Source organism: Caretta caretta, chromosome 9 (assembly GCF_965140235.1).
Source record: "Caretta caretta isolate rCarCar2 chromosome 9, rCarCar1.hap1, whole genome shotgun sequence".
Classification (NCBI taxonomy): Eukaryota; Metazoa; Chordata; order Testudines; family Cheloniidae; genus Caretta; species Caretta caretta.
This window is the reverse complement of record NC_134214.1, coordinates 60,361,751-60,382,265: the sequence shown is the minus strand read 5'-3', so window position 1 is coordinate 60,382,265 and position 20,515 is coordinate 60,361,751. Positions and strand designations below refer to the sequence as shown.

Sequence of the window (20,515 nt, the reverse complement as noted above, 5' to 3'; positions counted from 1 at the left end):
GCCAGCCAGGGAAAGGGCAAGGCTGGCTGTGGGGGCTGGTGAGGCCCAGGTTGCCTGCAGGGTCCCCCTGAGAACCGGCCTCTGGGGGCCTGGCAGCAACATCCCTCAGCTTGGGCCTCTCCCTCTCCAAGGCGACTCCTAGTTTGTAAAGCTTTGTTCGGGAAATAGCCCTGCAGCTCTGCTCTGGCTACGAGTGTGTCTGAGCGCAGGGTGAGAGACTAACACTAGGATTTTAGTAGAGTTTTGTAACCTGCACCCTGAGCCCTGCGCTGCTTTGTGGGGAGGGGAAATCCTGGCACCAGAAGCAGCCTGACCACTGCAAGGAGAGATCAGCCCCTCTGCAGTGACTGAGGAGCCCAGAGCCACCTCTGAACCTGAGGATCGTTCGCCGGGTTGTGAGTCACCATCCTTCAGCTAGATAGTCTGGGAGATTGTTTGGGAGATCCCCGGATCCCTGAACTGTGTCCTCAAGCCAGGGATGAGGGTTTGGGGATTTTATTGCCTGCTGCCTATTAAACCTGTGGAGGGACTGACCACATCACTAACTGCTGCACAGAAGTTATCGTGGTCACAGGCCATCAAGGGCCCCTACAAAGTGCACGTACCAGAGGGACACTAATTTTACATTTGCTATATTAGGTAACGTGACCGGGGAAATTCATGGGTTTTATCAGCATGGGCATTAGTGACCCTGAGAGTAGTTTTTACCCTGTTATGTTATATTCACTTCCTGTTTAATATAATGACTGTGTTGAATATATTGTGTGTGTTTGTGTTATTTCTTGGGAGTCTCCAACTCTCTGGCAAGTAAGTGGGGGTTATCCTGTGGTCAGAATTTTCCTCCCCAGCTGCCCTGGTGACCCTTCCAGGAAGAAACGAGGAGGGTGGAGGCACCACCAAATAAATTCATATGGGAAGAAAATAAGGAAGTTACTCCCTGCTGAGCTAAAGGCGGGATCCAGAAGAATCCAGGCCTGTCCATCAAAACCTGTAAGGAAATCGGCAGTAAAGGAGGTAACCAGGTGGAGAGGGGCACTACAGTAAGTTACAAGCTTTCAGTAGAGACCTCATGTGCTACCCTTTATGGATAAATAGATGAAAGCGATGTCTTAGGTGTAGTGAGTTGGTCTGGTCTGAGACAGGAGTTTCTTGTAAAGGAGAGTGAACCCTTTGCCAGTTGGCACCCAGTACATCTGTCTCACATGTTGCAATTGATCTGAATCTGCATTTTTTGCCACACAAACAAAGTGGAACTCCAGACAGTCAAACACTCCTTTCAAAATAATGGCTCCTGGACAGGTACTCTGCCTTTGTGTACCTAAGACAGAGTAGCCCTGATATGGCCTATTTCAGTTTCACAGCAACCACATGTCCTGCTGCCTCTGTGCCCTGCATTGCCCTCCTCCTCACACAGCTGATCTCTTCCTGCTCTGTGCATTGTGCTATCCGATCCCAGAGCACTTGGACTATGTCTCTCTCCTCCCTACACCCCAATGCCAATACAACTGTGTCACTTGGTTACTGGGAGTTGGGGGAGGGAGTGATGAATGCCAGCATGGGCTAATTAATCCATTTGTTCCGCCGACAGGCCATGCATCTCTCCTGCCAATCTGTAATGCACACCTTCATTCATCATTATGGGAACCAAACCATCAAGGCCTGTGCTGAGTGAGACATGCAGGCTCATTCTGGCTAACAGCAGGGTGGACAAAACTTCAAATGGATATTTGCACAAGGCAGTGACTCTCCTGCTGGGACTTAATGGGCTGATGGATGGTTCATTTTATGCCCAGTCTCATCAGGAAAATTATCAAAAGGAGAAAAGGAACGAGAAAGGAAAGGACTTGCTGAATTAAAAAAAGACTAGACAAGCATTTGAGTGGCAAACAGCTTAGATGAGCAAAGCCCAGGTTACGCCGTGCATTAGAGAGATGCCTCCTTTGGGATTATTAGTTCCTGAGAGGTGCATGGTGCTCGTTTGGAGACAGAGGTTCCCTCTACCACATTTCAGAACCAACCAAAGATTGCAGCCATGATATATTAAAACAAGACAAAACCCAGCCTGCAAATAAAGCTCGACTCAAGTACCCTGGCCAACAGAGCAGCACCCAGGCATTGCAGCAAGTGGGGAGCACCGCAATACAGCCTACAGCACCCAGGCCCCACAGCCAATGGGGTGACACCAGGACACAGCGTAGCAGCACCCAGGTGCACCCAGCACTAGGCTTTCCAGGCTCTAGCCCTTGGGGGGCTCCCCTGGACACCTGCACACGACATAACTGAGAGGAGCCCGCTCCTAGGGCCACCAGAAATACAAGGTACAAACATCCTTGACAACTTCATTAATGGTAACAAAACCCCAACAATTCCCCACCCAGCCCTAGGGGAAGTGCACACCAGAGATAAAAGAAGTAACCCTTCTGTACAGTTGTCTCGCCCTATGTCCTGCTGTGGCTACCGCTGACTTCCTGCTCATGTCTCGGCTCTGTTCTCAAGCCTTCCAGGACCAGCTCCCAGGCTACCTGCTGTCAGGCCTTCTGCTCTGCTCTGGCCTGCTGCTCCTCCTCCCTTCTGACCTTGGTGCCTCTCTGACCTAGGTAGAACTTGCCTTTGGAGGTCATGGAGCCCTCCACCTTGCTGTTCAATTGGTAACACAGTGCCCAGTAAGTAGCCAGCTGGTGCATTACTATACTGTATTATACAGATATTTCCTAATCTCCCCCATGCACCAGATTCTCCCTTGCCATGTGACCCACCTGGGCATTCATTCCAATTAAACTCCTTCTACTAATCTTTGCCCATTTCTCCAACTTGTGAAGATCCTTCACTGGCAGAGGGCTGAGTGTGCACTGAACAGAGGTGGGGTGTGAGGTAGGGAATGGGCTACTTTCTTTCTCTATGTTCCAACATTCTGTTGCACTTTACAGTTCTCTGTCTCCTCAGTATCTGCCAGACCTAAAGGCTATATTGTACAGGAGAACCTGCTCACAACACTCCCTCTTCTTGCTCTGACACTGACAAGTGCACAGGTTATTTCCTTCTGGACCGCCAATATTTTTGGCCTGTATAAAACACGGCTGCTCAGCGGGTCAGTCAACAAAAGCCAACACTGTAACCAAAACCTGCAATACAACCAGTTTCAGAGAGCCAAGGAGCCAGGAAGGTGTCTTCTGAACACATGGCAGTGAGGATCAGGAAAGCAGGTGGAGTTTCAGCAGGGACAACCCCTCCCTCCACCCAAGATCAGAACTAGGCCCAGAGTTCTGGCTTTGTTCTACTGGGTTCTGATTTAAACCTATTCAAAATATTTGCATTGATACCCAACTGAACAAAATATCAAGCCAATCCAGGCACCCGAGCTGCTGTTGTGAAAGGTTAGCAGTTCTTCAGCACTGAACTCTCAAGACTGTGACCTTGGGGAGTTGGGTTCAGGAGCAGCATGAGCTGCTTCCTTAATATCCCCATCTCTTTGGGCTTTCACTGCTCAGAGATGGGGCATCTGCTCTTTAGATTGCTGCATGCTGCTGCTATCAGGCAATCTGATGCGGTGATGTGGCCCATCCCATCTAAGTAGGGTCATTCACCAGAGTCAGAACAAACACCCCAGAACATATGGAAAAGGAAATGGAAATTTATCAGTCAAACTATTTCCTGATTGTCAGTTTTTAATGTTTTACTTATCTGCAGTTTGCTACTCATCTCCTCTTTCCTCTCCTCCCCCCACTTTTTGATTTTTTTCCTGCAGATTTTACAAATATTTGCAGTTGGGGGCTGATCAAAGAGGTTGGTTTTCATTTGCTTTTGGAAATGCACTGCATATTGGTACTTGGTTACCTTTGATTGAGTAGCACCGTTGGTCGTCTCTATAATGCTCCAGCTGCTTGGTTCCCAACATTGCTTCCGAATTACGAGAGAAAACTGCTGGAGCCACAAACAGCTTAGCATTTATTTACATTTCGTTAGCCTAGAGAGTAGCTAGGCTGACCAGTGATAGTCATTACAGTGTTCAGAAGTGAAACGTTTTTATCACCAGCCCAGCTTCCCCTCTAAACATACAGGGAAACATCGTCCTTTTTCCAGTATTATTTGTAACCTGCATCATGTGATCTGACTGTCGTTGGGTGCAGAATGGGATTTGAACAGTCCCCAGCCTTTTGGGGCCTCTGTCGTACTTTCCCAGACTAAGGACGTAACTCCAGCTGCCAGACTCCCACTCAACTGTGCACAATCAAACCTACAATGGAGCTCAGGCTATTTGTGACTGCCGTCCTTGCGCCACAGTGAGTTAGAATGTCCATGGCACTGGCAGCTGACAAGAGGCACAAACAGGGGAGAGTCTACACTGGAGCTGGGAGGTGTAGTTCACAGCTCGTGTAGGCATACACACATTAGTGCTGCTTGAGCTAACACCTAAAAATAGCAGTGCGGCTGCGGTGGCATGGGCTACCTGAGTGCGTATGCAGTGTGTGTGTGTGTGGAGGGGTAGTCAGGAGGGATTGTCTGGGTGGCTAGCCTAAGCTGCTGCAGCCATTCTGCTATTTTTTAGGCACTACCTCAAGCACAGCTAATGCATGCATGTCTACCTGAGCTGGGAATTACACCCCAGCTCCTCTGTAGGCACCCTCTCGGAGACTTGTCATGAAACGTTGGTTCTCCCCTGAAAAGTGACTCTATAAATAGCATCGTGAGGTTCCCTGTCCACTGGGTATCACTCGTTTCCTTTCCACATTAGCTCAGGTTGCAAAGAAACCCCGCCCCCCTTTTACAAGTACCATCCCTGCAAACTCCCTCTGGGATCTGAAAATCAAGCTGGGCTCTGTCACACAGACCCTCCCAAGCAGCATAACCTGCAGGACAGTCACACCTGTGCAATCACTGGGGCTAGAATTGGGCCTTCAGTCCCCTTTATTCTCTGGGATGATGCACAAGATGGAAAGAGCTCAAGCTGACTGTCAAATGCTAGGGTGAGTTTGAAGGGCTGGCAGTTGGAGAACATCCTTTTACTTACAACCAGAGCAAATTTGAGAGAGAAAATCAGTTCATACACAACGACTATGGAACTCCGTGAGGCCACTGTCACAGAAGTGCAGCAACATTTAACATCTAAAAGGCTGGAGCACCAGTACTGACAGTATGATCTAGTTATATTAATGAACCCATGCTAGTCTTAGTGTCAGAGTTAATTCAGGCACCACATATCTCCCTATTATACAGAAACCACTGGAATACCCAGCAAACTTAAGGTTAAGTGTATTGCAGAGTTTTCAGTTTTTAACTGATCTGCTGTGTGGGTCTAAGATGGCCCTTCAACATTAACATTATCATTATCATATTAACATAGCAGTGTTATAAACCCCCTGAGGAAATTAGCTGGGCGGATCGGACTACAACAATCTATCATTCAAATCTGTGCCATTCCCCTCCCCAAGCCAGATACCATCTGTGGCCTTTCAAACATTAATTTGTCTGAGACAGCTGAACCCTGGGGATAAGAGCAGTGAGGAGGCACCCAGATTCACAAATAACTTCAGCAGGTGGGGAGTAAAAAGTGCATTAACAGACAGGCCATGAGAGTCCCTTTGGAGTAGGTGTTTCACATACTACACAGATAATAACAGCTCCTTCCGGTGATGATGTTACAATGTTACACTGGTTTCAGAGTAGCAGCCGTGTTAGTCTGTATTCGCAAAAAGAAAAGGAGTACTTGTGGCACCTTAGAGACTAACCAATTTATTTGAGCATAAGCTTTCGTGAGCTACAGCTCACTTCATCGGATGCATACTGTGGAAAGTATAGAAGATCTTTTTATACACACAAAGCATGAAAAAATGGGTGTTTACCACTACAAAAGGTTTTCTCTCCCCCCACCCCACTCTCCTGCTGGTAATAGCTTATCTAAAGTGATCACTCTCCTTACAATGTGTATGATAATCAAGTTGGGCCATTTCCAGTACAAATCCAGGTTTTCTCCCCCCGCCCCCCACACACAAACCCACTCTCCTGTTGATAATAGCTTATCTAAAGTGACAGGTTTCAGAGTAACAGCCGTGTTAGTCTGTATTCACAAAAAGAAAAGGCGTACTTGTGGCACCTTAGAGACTAACCAATTTATTTGAGCATAAGCTTTCGTGAGCTACAGCTCACTTCATCGGATGCATACTGTGGACCCACAGTATGCATCCGATGAAGTGAGCTGTAGCTCACGAAAGCTTATGCTCAAATAAATTGGTTAGTCTCTAAGGTGCCACAAGTACGCCTTTTCTTTTTATCTAAAGTGATCACTCTCCTTACAATGTGTATGATAATCAAGGTGGGCCATTTCCAGCAGAAATCCAGGGTTTAACAAGAACGTCTGAGGAGCCGGGGGGGGGGGGAGGGTAGAGGGGGGTTAGGAAAAAACAAGGGGAAATAGGTTACCTTGCATAATGACTTAGCCACTCCCAGTCTCTATTCAAGCCTAAGTTAATTGTATCCAATTTGCAAATGAATTCCAATTCAACAGTCTCTCGCTGGAGTCTGGTTTTGAAGTTTTTTTGTTGTAATATCGCAACTTTCATGTCTGTAATCGTGTGACCAGAGAGACTGAAGTGTTCTCCGACTGGTTTATGAATGTTATAATTCTTGACATCTGATTTGTGTCCATTTATTCTTTTATGTAGAGACTGTCCAGTTTGACCAATGTACATGGCAGAGGTGCATTGCTGACACATGATGGCATATATCACATTGGTGGATGTGCAGGTGAACGAGCCTCTGATAGTGTGTCTGATGTTATTAGGCCCTGTGATGGTGTCCCCTGAATAGATATGTGGGCACAGTTGGCAACGGGCTTTGTTGCAAGGATAGGTTCCTGGGTTAGTGGTTCTGCTGCGTGGTATGTGGTTGCTGGTGAGTATTTGCTTCAGGTTGCGGGGCTGTCTGTAGGCAAGGACTGGCCTGTCTCCCAAGATTTGTGAGTGTGTTGGGTCATCCTTCAGGATAGGTTGTAGATCCTTAATAATGCGTTGGAGGGGTTTTAGTTGGGGGTTGAAGGTGACGGCTAGTGGCGTTCTGTTATTTTCTTTGTTAGGCCTGTCCTGTAATAGGTGACTTCTGGGAACTCTTCTAGCTCTATCAGTCTGTTTCTTCACTTCCGCAGGTGGGTATTGTAGTTGTAAGAATGCTTGATAGAGATCTTGTAGGTGTTTGTCTCTGTCTGAGGGGTTGGAGCAAATGCGGTTGTATCGCAGAGCTTGGCTGTAGACAATGGATCGTGTGGTGTGGTCAGGGTGAAAGCTGGAGGCATGTAGGTAGGAACAGCGGTCTGTAGGTTTCCGATATAGGGTTGTGTTTATGTGGCCATCGTTTATTAGCACCAAAGAGCAAAACTGGAGAAGATTCTCACAAACAAGAAATAACGTGTAGCATTGGCCACATTCCGAATGCTATTGGGTGCCAAACGATGGAGGTTATCGCTGAGCCAGAGTACGAATTTTCTGTAATATCTGTATGAATAGCATGCATGGCAGTGACTTGCCTGACTAGGGATTGCTACCCAGGCAGTGTGCACCAATACTCCTGGGGCAGAGCAGAAGACTTGAGGTGCCGGGATCATGCAACTGTCTGGGGAGGTAGGAGTGGGTCATTCAGGACTGGCTGAAGCTGATCATATCAATGGAGGACCTGGAAAGACAACAGGACCCCAAGGGCAGAACAACTGACACCTAACAATGGGAAACTCCCTCAGGCAGAACATGTGAACTCAGCATAGGTCCTGTAAGGAGGAGGACAATGGAGCAAAAGGTGGGAGGTGGCTGTGTTAGGAGCTAGCCCTTGGAGAGTCACAGGAGCTCTCAACTGGGACTGAGACACAAAGACAGAGAGAGGGTTGACAGAGCCAATCTACAGCAGCTTGGCTGGGTAGAACCCTGATATTGGTCAGTCTGAACTCCATCTTCACCTTTGTTTCTCTTGGCTACCCTAAGGACTTCCCGATGCGGTATCCCAGTTGACTAATAATCCCTACTCAGTTTTGAAAAGGCTGCCGGGTGTCACTGCAATGTCACCACAAGTGGAAGAGATGGTAGATACCGGCGGGGCTCTGGTTTATCTGATAGGAAGTGCAGAGAGACATTCATGTGCACGTGGCAACCAGCATCCTGGTCCATGTCTGTGTAAGAGCTGATACAGAATAGCTGCTGCACTCCCCCACACTGTGGGGATCTAACTCACGACTCTGAGCTACAGCTGCTATTCAAAGCCTATCCCAAAAAGTGCTGCCGGAGTAGGACAAATTAACGGCATCTCATGAATTTGTGAAGCACAACACAATGATACCAACATGACATACAGCCTGGGCGCCCTGTGTGTTGTAAGGCGTGTGTCTCTAGAGTGGCTGGACAGTGCAGGTACCGGCCCCCTGGAAGACCTCTGCAAAGCTACGGCTCCAGGGAGCACTGCGCACTGAGCTACAGCATCATTTGCTATTAATCTCATTGCCAATTCTCAGAAGCTGAATGAGGAAAATGGATTTTACCAAGTGTCAAGCTGCCTGCATGAGCACCAACCTCAGGGCAGGCTGGTAAGAGCCAGTGCAAAACCCCAAATTGACTGTGAGTTCTGTACTTAGATGTCCCCAACCAATTATCAAGTGTAAAATCCTCAGGCACTATATCAGCATTAACATGCATGACTACCCTCCCTTCATGGGGAAGGAGCGGGCAACAGATCAACAAAGTATTTTGTCCTCTTTAACGTGCCACAATAGTCTTTCTGGTGTCAACTGGGTTTTCCTGTTGGGCAGGACATCACACCTTTGGTTGCAGAGCAGCACTTCATATTACTTAATGCATCTCTCCCTTCTGGTGATTTACATAGTTATAGCCCCACAGCGAGGTCAGATTACCTGCCTTCCTTTTTGGTAGGTGGCTTTAAAACTTGGGTACCCTTCAGGGGTTTTATCTAAGTGGGGGGTTAGGTTTCTTTCCAGTCATTACTTCCCCCTTACCCTGGGTGACAGGGGGATTTCCCTTCCCCTGGGATTTGTACCCCACCCCCATGGGCCCTTGACTCAACATCATAAGCAATTTCTGCAGCCTCTAAAACTGTGGCTGGCTTTTTGTCACAGATGGCTGCCTTCACATCATCTGTAACCACCCAGGGCAACTGCTCCTGGGCCATCAGCTCAAACAATTTTCCATCCTCACCTTCAGTCCCCACTCCCATTACCCATTTTCTCCTAAGATGACATATTTTATGCACATGTTCATCATGAGTGATATTGTCCAACAGGCTGATGTTTCTAGCCTTCAATCCATAGGTCTCAGAGGTAATCTTAAATCTTGCCAATATATTTTCTTTGCATTTCTTCTTCACCTTCACACTACCCTCCTCCAGATCATTCATCACTTGTCTGGCTTCCCAGCTAAGCTGGTTAAGAGAACAGGCATCTGTTTATCTTCTGGGATATTGGGTAGCCCAGGCAGTCTCTCCAAGGTGGACTGGAACTCTTCTGTACAGTCAGTTTCTTTATAAATTAGGCAGACTTCTCCCACTCCCTTGTGTTGCGGGGGGTGAGGCAGGTGTACCCACTGGCTCCTTTTGCTGCTCCAGTCATTTGGGCTGAAATGTTTGAGCTTCCATCAGACTCCTGTGTGCCCGCTCCTCAGTTTGTTTGTGGGCTTTGACTGCTGCTACTTCTTCCCTGTGTCTTTGGTGGGCTCTCAACTCGGCTGCCTCGGTTTCCCTGATTGATAATTCTGCTGTCAGTCTCTGATGCTCACAGGCGCTCTCAGGTGCTACAACTGGGCCCATTCCCCTGCAGTGATCTCCTCTTCTGCGTCTGGGGCTGGAGGGTCCTTGCCTTCCCCTAGCACCTGGGGTAAGAACTTAAGACCAAAGCTCTCAGCTCCTGAACTCAGGCTTTCTTTTTATAGTCCCCTCTGCCAACATAACTGTTCAAGTTCTTTTCTTACAAGACCATCACATAACTGTGGTCACTCATTGTGTCCATTCTATAACATGTAAAACTCTCACTATTGAGGTTAAACCTTAATAGCACTGAGGTTATGATCTATAAACTTCATTCACTTGTGGTATGTGAATCCTGCCAACTATGCCAATGTCAAGCTGCCTCCAGTGACTTAAGAGCATGAGCACCAACCTCAGTGCAGACTGTTAGGAAGCAGGGCACCAACCCCTAATTGGTTGCGAGTTCTATACTTAGATTTCACCCACCAAGTTCAAGTGTAAACTCAGGCACTGGAACAGTCTTAACATGGCATCACTCTGATCTATCTCGCCACCTAGGTGAGCCTGCCTTTGTGACAGATGGTCCCTTACACCAAAAAATCACAGCAATATTCAGGTTACTCCAAGTCCCAAAGGACCAGTCACTTACTCCAGGTCAATTGCACTTTAGATCTCACCCCAAAGACAACACTTGCAACCAATCCTCTAATAAACTACATACAGATTTATTAAATGGGAAAAGGAAATGAAAGAGTTATTTACAAGGTTAAAGCAGGTCAACACACACAAAAATTAATTATAATCTTACCTTTTGGAAGGTAGCAGAAGCTTTTATAAGCAAGCCCTGTATGTCTTTTAGGGCTAACCCAGGCTAAGCAGCTGGGGATCCCTTGCTTACGCCTAGAAAACTTTGTCCCCCGAGTCCAACCAGCACAGAGATCCAGTTCCATCTTGTTATGGGTTTTTATTCTCCCCCTCCCATGTGCTCTGAGCTGCAAACTCAGCCAACGGGAGTAAACCACTTGCAAGACTCATCTTCATGGGAGGGGAAGAGCACAGAAATGAAGTCTTTTGTCCTCTTTAACGTGCCACAATAGTCCTTCTGGTGTCCATGGGCCTTTCCTGTCAGGCAGGACATAACACCACTGGTTGCAGAATGGCACTTCATATTACTTAATGCCTCTTTCCTGTCTAGTGATTTACATAGTTACAGAGGCTTACAGTACCAATGCTCAACTGTGGGATACCGATGCTGTGAGTGAGATTAGTGCAGGCAGCAACTCACAGGCATTCCATAAAGTCTAAACACGAAACACATTCTTATAATTTTAATGTTTCAACTATACTAGCCCACAGATCATAGAATATCAGGGTTGGAAGGGACCTCAGGAGGTCATCTAGTCCAACCCCCTGCTCAAAGCAGGGCCAATCCCCAATTTTTGGCCCAGATCCCTAAATGGCCTCCTCAAGGATTGAACTCACAACCCTGGTTTAGCAGGCCAATGCTCAAACCACTGAGCTATCCCTTCCCCCCAGATGAGCCAGACTGGTTCCAGCTAGGTGTTTATCAGTGGTCAGTTGAGACCTGGGGACCTTGGCATGAGCTGGCACCTGGTCTGCCAGCATCACACAAAGCATCTCTGAAAAGCAGCCCCTGACTTGCCCTCTATGTTTAAAAGCATTAGAGGACCCAGCCTTGGCACATCCTACCCCTTCTGTAGGCAAATTCTTGGCCACTCCATTGACAACCTCAGAAATGCTGAGACTTGAAGCTCATTTCCAGACACACCAATCTTTTCCAGCGGGTCTCCCTGACTCTTACACCACTTACTTAAGGTACATCTCCCTCCTCTGTGGCTTTGGTTTGCTAACACATCAGCCCCATTGATGGGAGTATGCTATCCTGGAGAGGATGGTGTATCATGAAACCAAGAGGACTGGTCAAGCTGGCAAACCTGTGCTGAAAATCTGCGGCAGGGATGTCATAGGAGCAGCAGCACCGGTGTCTGCAACATCTCCCCCAAGTAATTGTGGCTTCATCACTGGCCACGCACGTACGTCCACAGAAACACACACATCAGAGCGACACTTACCTTCGTCTCCTTGATCTTGACAGCGATCACTTGCTTGCGCTGCCGGATGATCTCCATGAGCTCATCGCACTCCTCCATCAACTTGGCCTCATGCATGGCTGTGTTCACCTAGGCAGAAACAGCAGAAACCCCAAGCTGTTAGAATGCAACACGCTGACTCAGAGCCTGGCAACTCCTGCCACTCTGACAACTCTGACAGAGAGATAAGCAACAGCTTCCCACCACAGGCCCCCTCCTGTCAGCCAAGGCCTGTGCCAGCTGCCAGGGAGTCAGGGACTGAAGTGGCGAGGACATAATACTGTTTAACATTTGCTGCTGTGCAGGTACCAAAAATAGAAGCAGGCTGCCATGTCCTGTATTTGTTCCCATTTCAGCGGCAGGAGGAAGGCACCAAAGCAAGGGCACATATTAACCTCTTCAGAGCTGGGGCCTTAGCTTCTGTCCTTAGGTCAAATGACAGGGCCCCTCATGATGCGGCAAAGAGCCGTTCCCTGGGATGTCCAGCCATGACCAGAAGGGAGCAAGAGACACGTTCTTCAATACAAAAATGTTACCACATCAGTTCATGTGACACAATCTGAGCCCTCCTCTGGATACCAATGGCCACAGGCCAGCATAGACAGCTCAACGATTAGAACCTTGTTAGTGCCAGTGAGGTGCAGGGTCCTAATAGTTAGAATCCTAGAAATATAGGGCTGGAGGGGACCTTGAGAGGTCATCTGATGCAGCCTTCTGCACTGAGGCAGAACCAAGGAAACCGAGATCATCCCTGACAGGTGTTTGTCCAACCTGTTCTTTAAAACCTCCAGTGACGGGGATGCCACAACCTTCCTTAATGCCCCAGCATGCTTGGTCCCAGCTTGTCTGTAAAGAGCATGTATCCAAAGGGGTCCTTCCAACTGATTGTGACAAAGAAAAGGGTTTGTGACCTTATCGAGCAATGTGAGATCACAGAGCAGTCACTAAGCTGTCACCGTCAGAGGGCATGGAGAAAGAATAAAATGCAAGGAGTGAATTAGGCTTCTAATGGAATAGCAGGCAGCAGCTAGAATGGAGCTTTGCCACATTACACTACAAGACAGAATCCATTGCTTTCTTGTACACAGATGAAGCGAAAATGATGCAGCATTTATGCAGGGCCAGATGCAAAGTACCAAAGTCCCCAGGTTGGTGCAGAAAGGTCAGCAGTATAGCTCTAGCTCACCTCAGGTCTCAGCACTGAGAAGCAGCTGGAGGATTATCAAACACTTCTGTACACATGTGATCTGAAGCCAGCCATGCTAGTGGGGCCAGAGGGAGGAGGGGCTGAGGCAGGCAATGAGGAACACAGCAGATCTCCTTTTTAAGATCAGTTGGGAAGGTAATTGCTGTGGATTAAAGAAGAAGATGCAGCAGATTTGCATGCAAATAGCTAAATGAAGGAATAACAGGAAAGCTGGCCTGCTGTTTCCTGGGGGACAGGCCAGATTATTTTTCCTTGTTTTACCACTGTTTTCTCTCTCCAGTGATTTGTAAATTTGGTCCTAAGCACTGAATGGCCTGAGTGCTGGTGAAAAGGCCCTGGAGAGCCACTGGGATCCACCCCAAGGTGCTGAGGATAGATTTCAGCAGGATGGAGGGTGCTCAGCAGGAAGCCCCTAAGCCACCGAACGGGTGCAGCCTGGGCAGCAGCAGGCCTGCTTCACCCATGCTAAGCAGCCAGCGGGACTCAGCCCTGCTCTCCGGGAGAGAGACAAGGGCAGTCTCAGTGGCACATTCAGCCATTGCCCTCTCCACGGACTCCAACGCCCAGTGGAATGGCGGGGTTTGCTTTAACGTGGGTAATCGTCGACTAGACACAGGGCAGAGCCCACCAGGTCAGTCATGCAGCTTGCAGTGGGGCAGCCAGCAGGTCCCTGGGTCAAATGAACAACATTTTGTTTGATCAAAAACTAAATGTTACATTATCTGATTTTTTTACCCCGTAAATGTTTTGGGAACAACATCGAAGTATATTTCAAATCAAAAATTCAGTTTGAATTGAAAAATCAAAACTTCTGCTTTCAAAACGGTTAATGCCTCTACCCAGATCCTGGTGTGGATTTGCAGAGACTGTGGCCTGCATTTCCCGCTCACAGAAAGCCAGGCTGGGGGGACCATCCAGTGTGAGAGGTACCTGCTGGTGGAATTTCTCAGGAAGCAGCTGGGAGAGCTACAGGAGGAGGTGGCCAGGCAGAGGAGCATCCCTGCCCATGAGGAATTCCTCAAGAGTATTTGTATGGAGACATCCAAGGCTGAGGATGTTATCCAGCTAGAGAGGACTGCTGTCATGCCACCGGGGGAGGAGGATAAGACTCTGGTACAGGGAGGACACTGGCTGCTGATTACTTCTGGCAACAGGCAGTGCTCCACCCCTACTCCCAACCCACCCACCATGGTGATGGAGAACCGTTCTGCTGCCCTAGCAACAAGTGATGAGGAATCATACCCAAAGGTTGAAGATGAGAAGCCATGTACCCCCAAGGTTGGGAGGATCATAGCCACCACTCCCAGGAGGAAACGTAGGGTAGTGGTGGTTGGAGACTCTCTTTTGAGGGGGACAGAGGCACCCATCTATCACCCTGACATGGCATCCTGGGAGGTATGCTGCCTGCCAGGGGCCTGTATCCAAGATGTTACAGAGGGATTGTTGAGGATATCCGGCCCCCATGTGACTCATCCATGTGGGCACTAATAATACTGCGAGGTATGACCCTCAGCAGATCAGAAGTGACTACAGGGCTTAGAGTAAGGGTGAGGGACCTGGGAGAGCAGGTGGTGTTCTCTTCGATCCTTCTAGTCAAGGGTAGGGGCCTCGGCAGAGACAGATACATCCTGGAGGTGAATGCCTGGCTGCGAAGATGGTGTCGCCAGGAGGCCTTCGGCTTCCTTGACCACGGGATGCTGTTCCAGGAAGAAGGTCTGCTAAACAAAGATGGGGTCCACCCATCAAGGAAGGGGAAGAGCATATTTGGCTACAGACTGGCTAACCTAGTGAGCAGGGCTTTAAACTAGGTTCGACAGGGGCAGGTGACCAAAGCCCACAGGTAAGTCAAAAGCATGGAGACCTGGGAGAAGGATCGGAATTTAGGGGGAGCGTGGGCTGTTATAGCAGAAATAAGGGCGAGACAAGACGGAACTGGGGTGGGGGAGGGAATCAAATCAGTATCATAGATGTCTGTATACTAATGCAAGAAGTATGGGAAATAAACAGGAAGAACTCTAAATGCTTGTACATAAACACAACTATGACATGGTTGGTATCACAGAGACTTGGTGGGATAATATGCATGACTGGAATATTGGTACAGTAACTCCGCGCCTAACCTTGTAGTTACGTTCCTGAAAAATGCGACTTTAAGCGAAACAATGTTAAGCGAATCCAATTTCCCCATAAGAACGAATGTAAATGGGGGGGAAGGGGGATTAGGTTCCAGGGCAATTATTTTCACCAGACAAAAGGCTATATTATGTATATGTATACACAGTATAAGTTTCAAACAAACAATTTAATACTGTACACAGCAATGATAATTGTGAAGCTTGGTTGAGGTGGTGGAGTCAGAGGGTGGAAGAGGGTGGGATATTTCCCAGGGAATGCCTTACTGCTAAATGATGACCTAGCACTTGGCTGAGCCCTCAAAGGTTAACACGTTGTTAATGTAGCCTCATGCTCTGCAAGGCAGCACAAATGGAGGGAGGGGAGACAACATGGCAGACAGAGACAGAGACACACACCCTATGTGTGGGAGAGAGAGATGCACATTGTTCCTTTAAGTACGCTGACCCTGCTCTAAGTACATTGCCTTTTTAGATCAGGAAGTTGAGACCGCAGCTGTGGCCTGCAAGCTCCCTCCGTCCTGAGCCCTGTCGTGTCCCCGCCCTGCTCTATGGAGAAGGGGTAAGCGGGTGGCAGGAGCAGGGGGACACCCTGATATTAGCCCCCCTCATTCCTTCCCTCCGCACAGCAAGCAGGAGGCTCGGGGAACAGCTCCAAGGCAGAGGGCGGGAGCAGCACACGGCAGTGGGGGAAGGGACAGCTGAACCGCCATCAATTGATAGCCTGCTGGACGGCTGCCACACAGGGAACTTAGGGAAACAGGAAGCCGATGGGGGGCTGCCAGTCGACCCTGGTTCCAAGCCCCCACCAGCTCGCTCCATCAGGCTGCTCTTCCGGCAAGCAGTGGACAAAGCAGGCGGCTGCCAAACCACGTTATAAGGGAGCACTGCACAACTTTAAAGAGCATGTTCTCTAATTGATCAGCAACGTAACAACAAAACAACGGTAACAGGGACGACTTTAAGTGAGGAGTTCCTGTATAGAAGGGTATAGCTGGCTCAGGAAGGACAGGCAGGGAAAAAAGGGAGGAGGTGTTGCCTTATATATTAAAAATGTAGACACTTGGACTGAGGCTGAGATAGAAATAAGAGACAGTTGTTGAAAGTCTCTGGGTAAGAATAAAAGGGGTAAAAAACAAGTCATGGTAGGGGGTCTACTACAGACCACCTGATCAGGAAGAAGAGGTGGATGAGACTTTTTTTTTAAACAACTAACAAAATCATCCAAAGCACAGGACTTGGTGGTGATGGGGGACTTCAACTACTCAGACATCTCTTGGGAAAATAACACAGCAGGGCACAGATTATCCAACACGTTCTTGGAATGCACTGGAGACAATTTTTTATTTCAGAAGGTGGAAAAAGCTACGAGCGGGGGAGCTGTTCTAGATTTGATTTTGACAAATAGTGAGGAACTGGCTGAGAATTTGAAAGTGGAAGGCAACTTGGGTGAAAGTGATCATGAAATGGTAGAGTTCATGATTCTAAGGAATGGTAGGAGGGAGAACAGCAGAATAAAGACAATAGATTTCAAGAAGGCAGACTTTAGCAAACTCAGGGGGTTCATAGGTAAAAAATCATGGGAAGCAAGTCTAAAGGGAAAAACAATTGAAGACAGTTGGCAGTTTTTCAAAGAGACATTATTAAGGGCACAAGAGCAACCTATCCCACTGCATAGGAAAGATAGGAAGTATGGCAAGAGACCACCCTGGCTTAACCGGGAGATCTTCACTGATCTAAAACTCAAAAAAGAGTCCTACAAAAAGCGGAAACTCGGTCAAATTACAAAGGATGAATATAAACAAATAACACAAGTATGTAGGGACAAAATTAGAAAAGCCAAGACACAAAAGGAGATCAAACTAGCTAGGGACACAAAAGGTAACAAAAAACATTCTACAAATACATTGGAAGCAAGAGGAAGACCAAGGACAGAGTAGGCCCGTTACTCAATGAGGGGGGAAAGACAATAACAGAAAAAAAGGATATGGCAGAGGTGCTTAATGACTTCTTTGTTTCGGTTTTCACCAAGAAGGTTGGTGGCGACTGGATATCTAACATAGTGAATGCCAGTGAAAATGAGGTAGGATCAGAGTCTAAAATAGGGAAAGAACAAGTCAAAAATTACTTAGACAAGTTAGATGTCTTCACATTACTAGGGCCTGATGAACTGCATCCTAGAATACTCAAGGAGCCATTAGCAATTCTCTTTGAAAAGTCATGGAAGATGGGAGACATTCCAGAAGACTGGAAAAGGGCAAATCTAGTGCCCATCTATAAAAAGGGAAATAAGGACAACCCGGGGAATTACAGACCAGTCAGCTTAACTTTAGTACCTGAAAAGATCATGGAGTAAATAATTAAGCAATCAATTTGCAAACACCTAGAAGAAAATAAAGTGATAAATAACAGTCAGCATGGATTTGTCAAGAATAAATCGTGTCAAACCAACCAAGGGTAACAAGCCTTGTGGCTACGGGGGGAAGTGGTAGATGTGGTATATCTTGACTTTAGTAAGGCTTTTGATATGGTCTTGCATGACCTTCTCATAAACAAACTAGGGAAATACAACCTAGATGGAGCTACTATAAGGTGGGTGCATAACTGGTTGGAAAATCATTCCCAGAGAGTAGTTATCAGTGGTTCACAGTCATGATGGAAGGGCATAACGAGTGGGGTCCTGCAGGGATTGGTTCTGGGTCTGGTTCTGTTCAATATCTTCATCAGTGATTTAGATAATGGCATAGACAGTACACTTATAAAGTTTGTGGACGAAATCAAGCTAGGAGGGGTTGCAAGTGCTTTGGAGGATAGGATTAAAATTCAAAATGATCTGGACAAACTGGAGAAATGGTCTGAAGTACATAGGATGAAATTCAATAAGCACAAAGGCAAAGTACTCCACTTAAGAGGGAACAATTAGTTGCACACATACAAAATGGGAAATGACTGCCTAGGAAGGAGTACTGCGGAAAGGGATCTGGGGATCATAGTGGATCACAAGCTAAATATTAGTCAAAGTAATTCTAAAAGTAAATGCGTGTTTTGTCGTTTGAGTGAGGTGCATTACTGAGTGTTTATATTTTATCAAAACACATCTTCGCATTACGGTTTTTAAAAAGTTAATACATTGACTTTTAATAGCATACTATATTAGTCTTCATTTTTTACTATACTTTTGTATCGTTGTGTGAAAAGGTTTCAGTGATGCAGCCCTTGGGCCAATGTACTAGTCCTCATGTGGCTCTTGTGGTGATTTGAGTTTGAGATCCCAGGTCTAGAGAATATTTGGTCCTGCCTTGAATGTAGAGGACTGGACTAGGTGACATCTCGAGGTCCCTTCCAGTTCTATGATTCTATGAAAATGAAACATTTCCACTTTTTTTTCCCTTCAGATTTCTTTGTTTTTTTTCCCCCCGGCCAAAACAAACTGGTGAATTTGAGGTGAATTTGTAAAATGTTTCTGTCAACCCGAATCTGCATTTTTTCAGGGAAAAAATGGTTTGTCCCAAAAATTTTGCTCAGCTCTAGCTAGGATATCAAGACCTGATCTGGAAAGTGTCCTGACTGTAAGACTCTGTGCTCTTACACTTTCTCCACCAGACAGGCAAATGGCCATCTGTCCCCTAGAATTCAGTGTAGTTCCAGAAGTGGGGCACTAGCCCCACAAGCCCCTTTGATTTAGCCTCACGCTAGGGGAAGCATGGCCATACTTTTTAAAGGCACGTGCTTGGTCTCTCCAGCCTCCCACTCCTCACTGTGTTACAATGGACACTCCCACACTCCCAGTAGTGAAGAACCTGTGCCCCAAGTGTGCCAGCACTGAATGAAGCTCTGGAATGAGCCACCACAAAAAGCTTCAGTTTCACAGCAAGCTTCTGGGCCCTTTACTGACGTTCCCATCTTCCCAGCCTCACCGCCCTGGTCTACACTTAAAATTTAGATCATTGCGCCGGGTGCCTTAGTTAAGCCAACCTAACCCCTGGTGTAGGTTGAGCGAAGAATTCTTTCATTGACCTAACTACTGCTGCTCGGGGATGTGGATTACCTACATCGACAGAAAAATCCCTTCTGTTACTGGAGGACGTGTCTACACCATGGCGCTACAACAGCAGCCTTCTGCCAGCGGAACAGAAAAAGGAACGTTATGGGAAGGGTTGGTAAACCTGTGTGGAGCCGTACTGGAGACAGGTGGCACACTGGAGGGAGAGTTTCAGACTAGAAACAAGCTAATGGAAAGGTCAGCACCTTGTGGTGGAGTCTCCATCAGTGACAATTTTAAAAGCAAGAGTGGATGTTTTTCAAAAAGATCTGCCCTTGAAATTATAGTGGGGCAGGTCTCTGGCCTGTGGGATACAGGGGGCTAGACTGAATGATCACAGTGGGCCCTTCAGGCCTTGGGATCTATGAATCACAGTGGATGTTTCAGAGCCACTTACCAAGTGGATCCTGCAGAATCTAATCTAGTCAAGGCAAAATATGAAGTGCACACACACTGTTTACTGGTATGTGTGACTATGGGCCATTCAAACACAGACTAGATAATCAGGATCCTAGTAACAGGGTTTTTGATCGGTGAGCTTGAGAAACCAGCCAGTTCTAGGGCTCTCCCTACTATTCATGATGAAACCGGAGCAGCACAAGTGCCCTAAAAGTGGAGGGGCCACAGGCGACTGAACCCTGCCTCCATACCTCCCCACGCTGCACTGCTGCTCGAGACTCCACCCCCGCACTGCCCCTTCTCCCCGAGACCCCGCTCCACACCTTCCCCCCACTCACTCCGCTCCACCCACTTCCCCGTTGCTCGCCCTTACAACCAATAAAAAGGGGGCGGGCATGGCCCATAGCCCCTAGCCCCCCTGTTCCAGCACCCCTGTGATGAAGTGGAATGAATGTAGGAGAGAGAAGTCTCTATAATGCATTTCATTTAACTCAGGCTAATTAATCCCTGCTGGAGCCTTTTCTCCCCCCAAGCTTCTAATACCTGCAATATCTGAACTAGGAAAGAAGCAGCAGGAAGAAGATACCTCACTACAGTGAAAGTGAGAGGCCATGAAAGGGTTACAATGGATCGCTCTCTAGGAAGGGGTGGCATACCAGGGGAGTCAGACAAATTATAGCAAGAAATCGGGTTCCTTCTATAATAAAATAAACACTCTACCAGTTGCCATGAATAAAATGGATCCCCCTGTTTTTGAAATTGCAAAAAGATCTGAAGCAGCAGACCAGCTATAGACCAGCCTCTGTTAAATACAGATTAGAAGCGGTTTACTAAAATCCTGACCAGCAGATTAAACAGAGCGAAAGGGGAAACAATTAATGAAGATCTGGTGGAT

General features: G+C 47.4%; 1 protein-coding gene across 4 annotated transcripts in view; it reads right to left on the bottom strand.

The window, feature by feature from the left end:
* The window catches only part of MID2 (midline 2), a 337,379-nt gene that overhangs the window by 85,620 nt on the left and 231,244 nt on the right, over positions 1–20,515 (bottom strand). For all 4 annotated transcript variants that reach the window (XM_075132350.1, XM_075132351.1, XM_075132349.1 and 1 more), the window contains one exon: positions 11,823–11,930. In XM_075132350.1, coding sequence (XP_074988451.1) covers positions 11,823–11,930 — 108 coding nt within the window. The remainder of the gene's footprint in view (positions 1–11,822; positions 11,931–20,515) is intronic.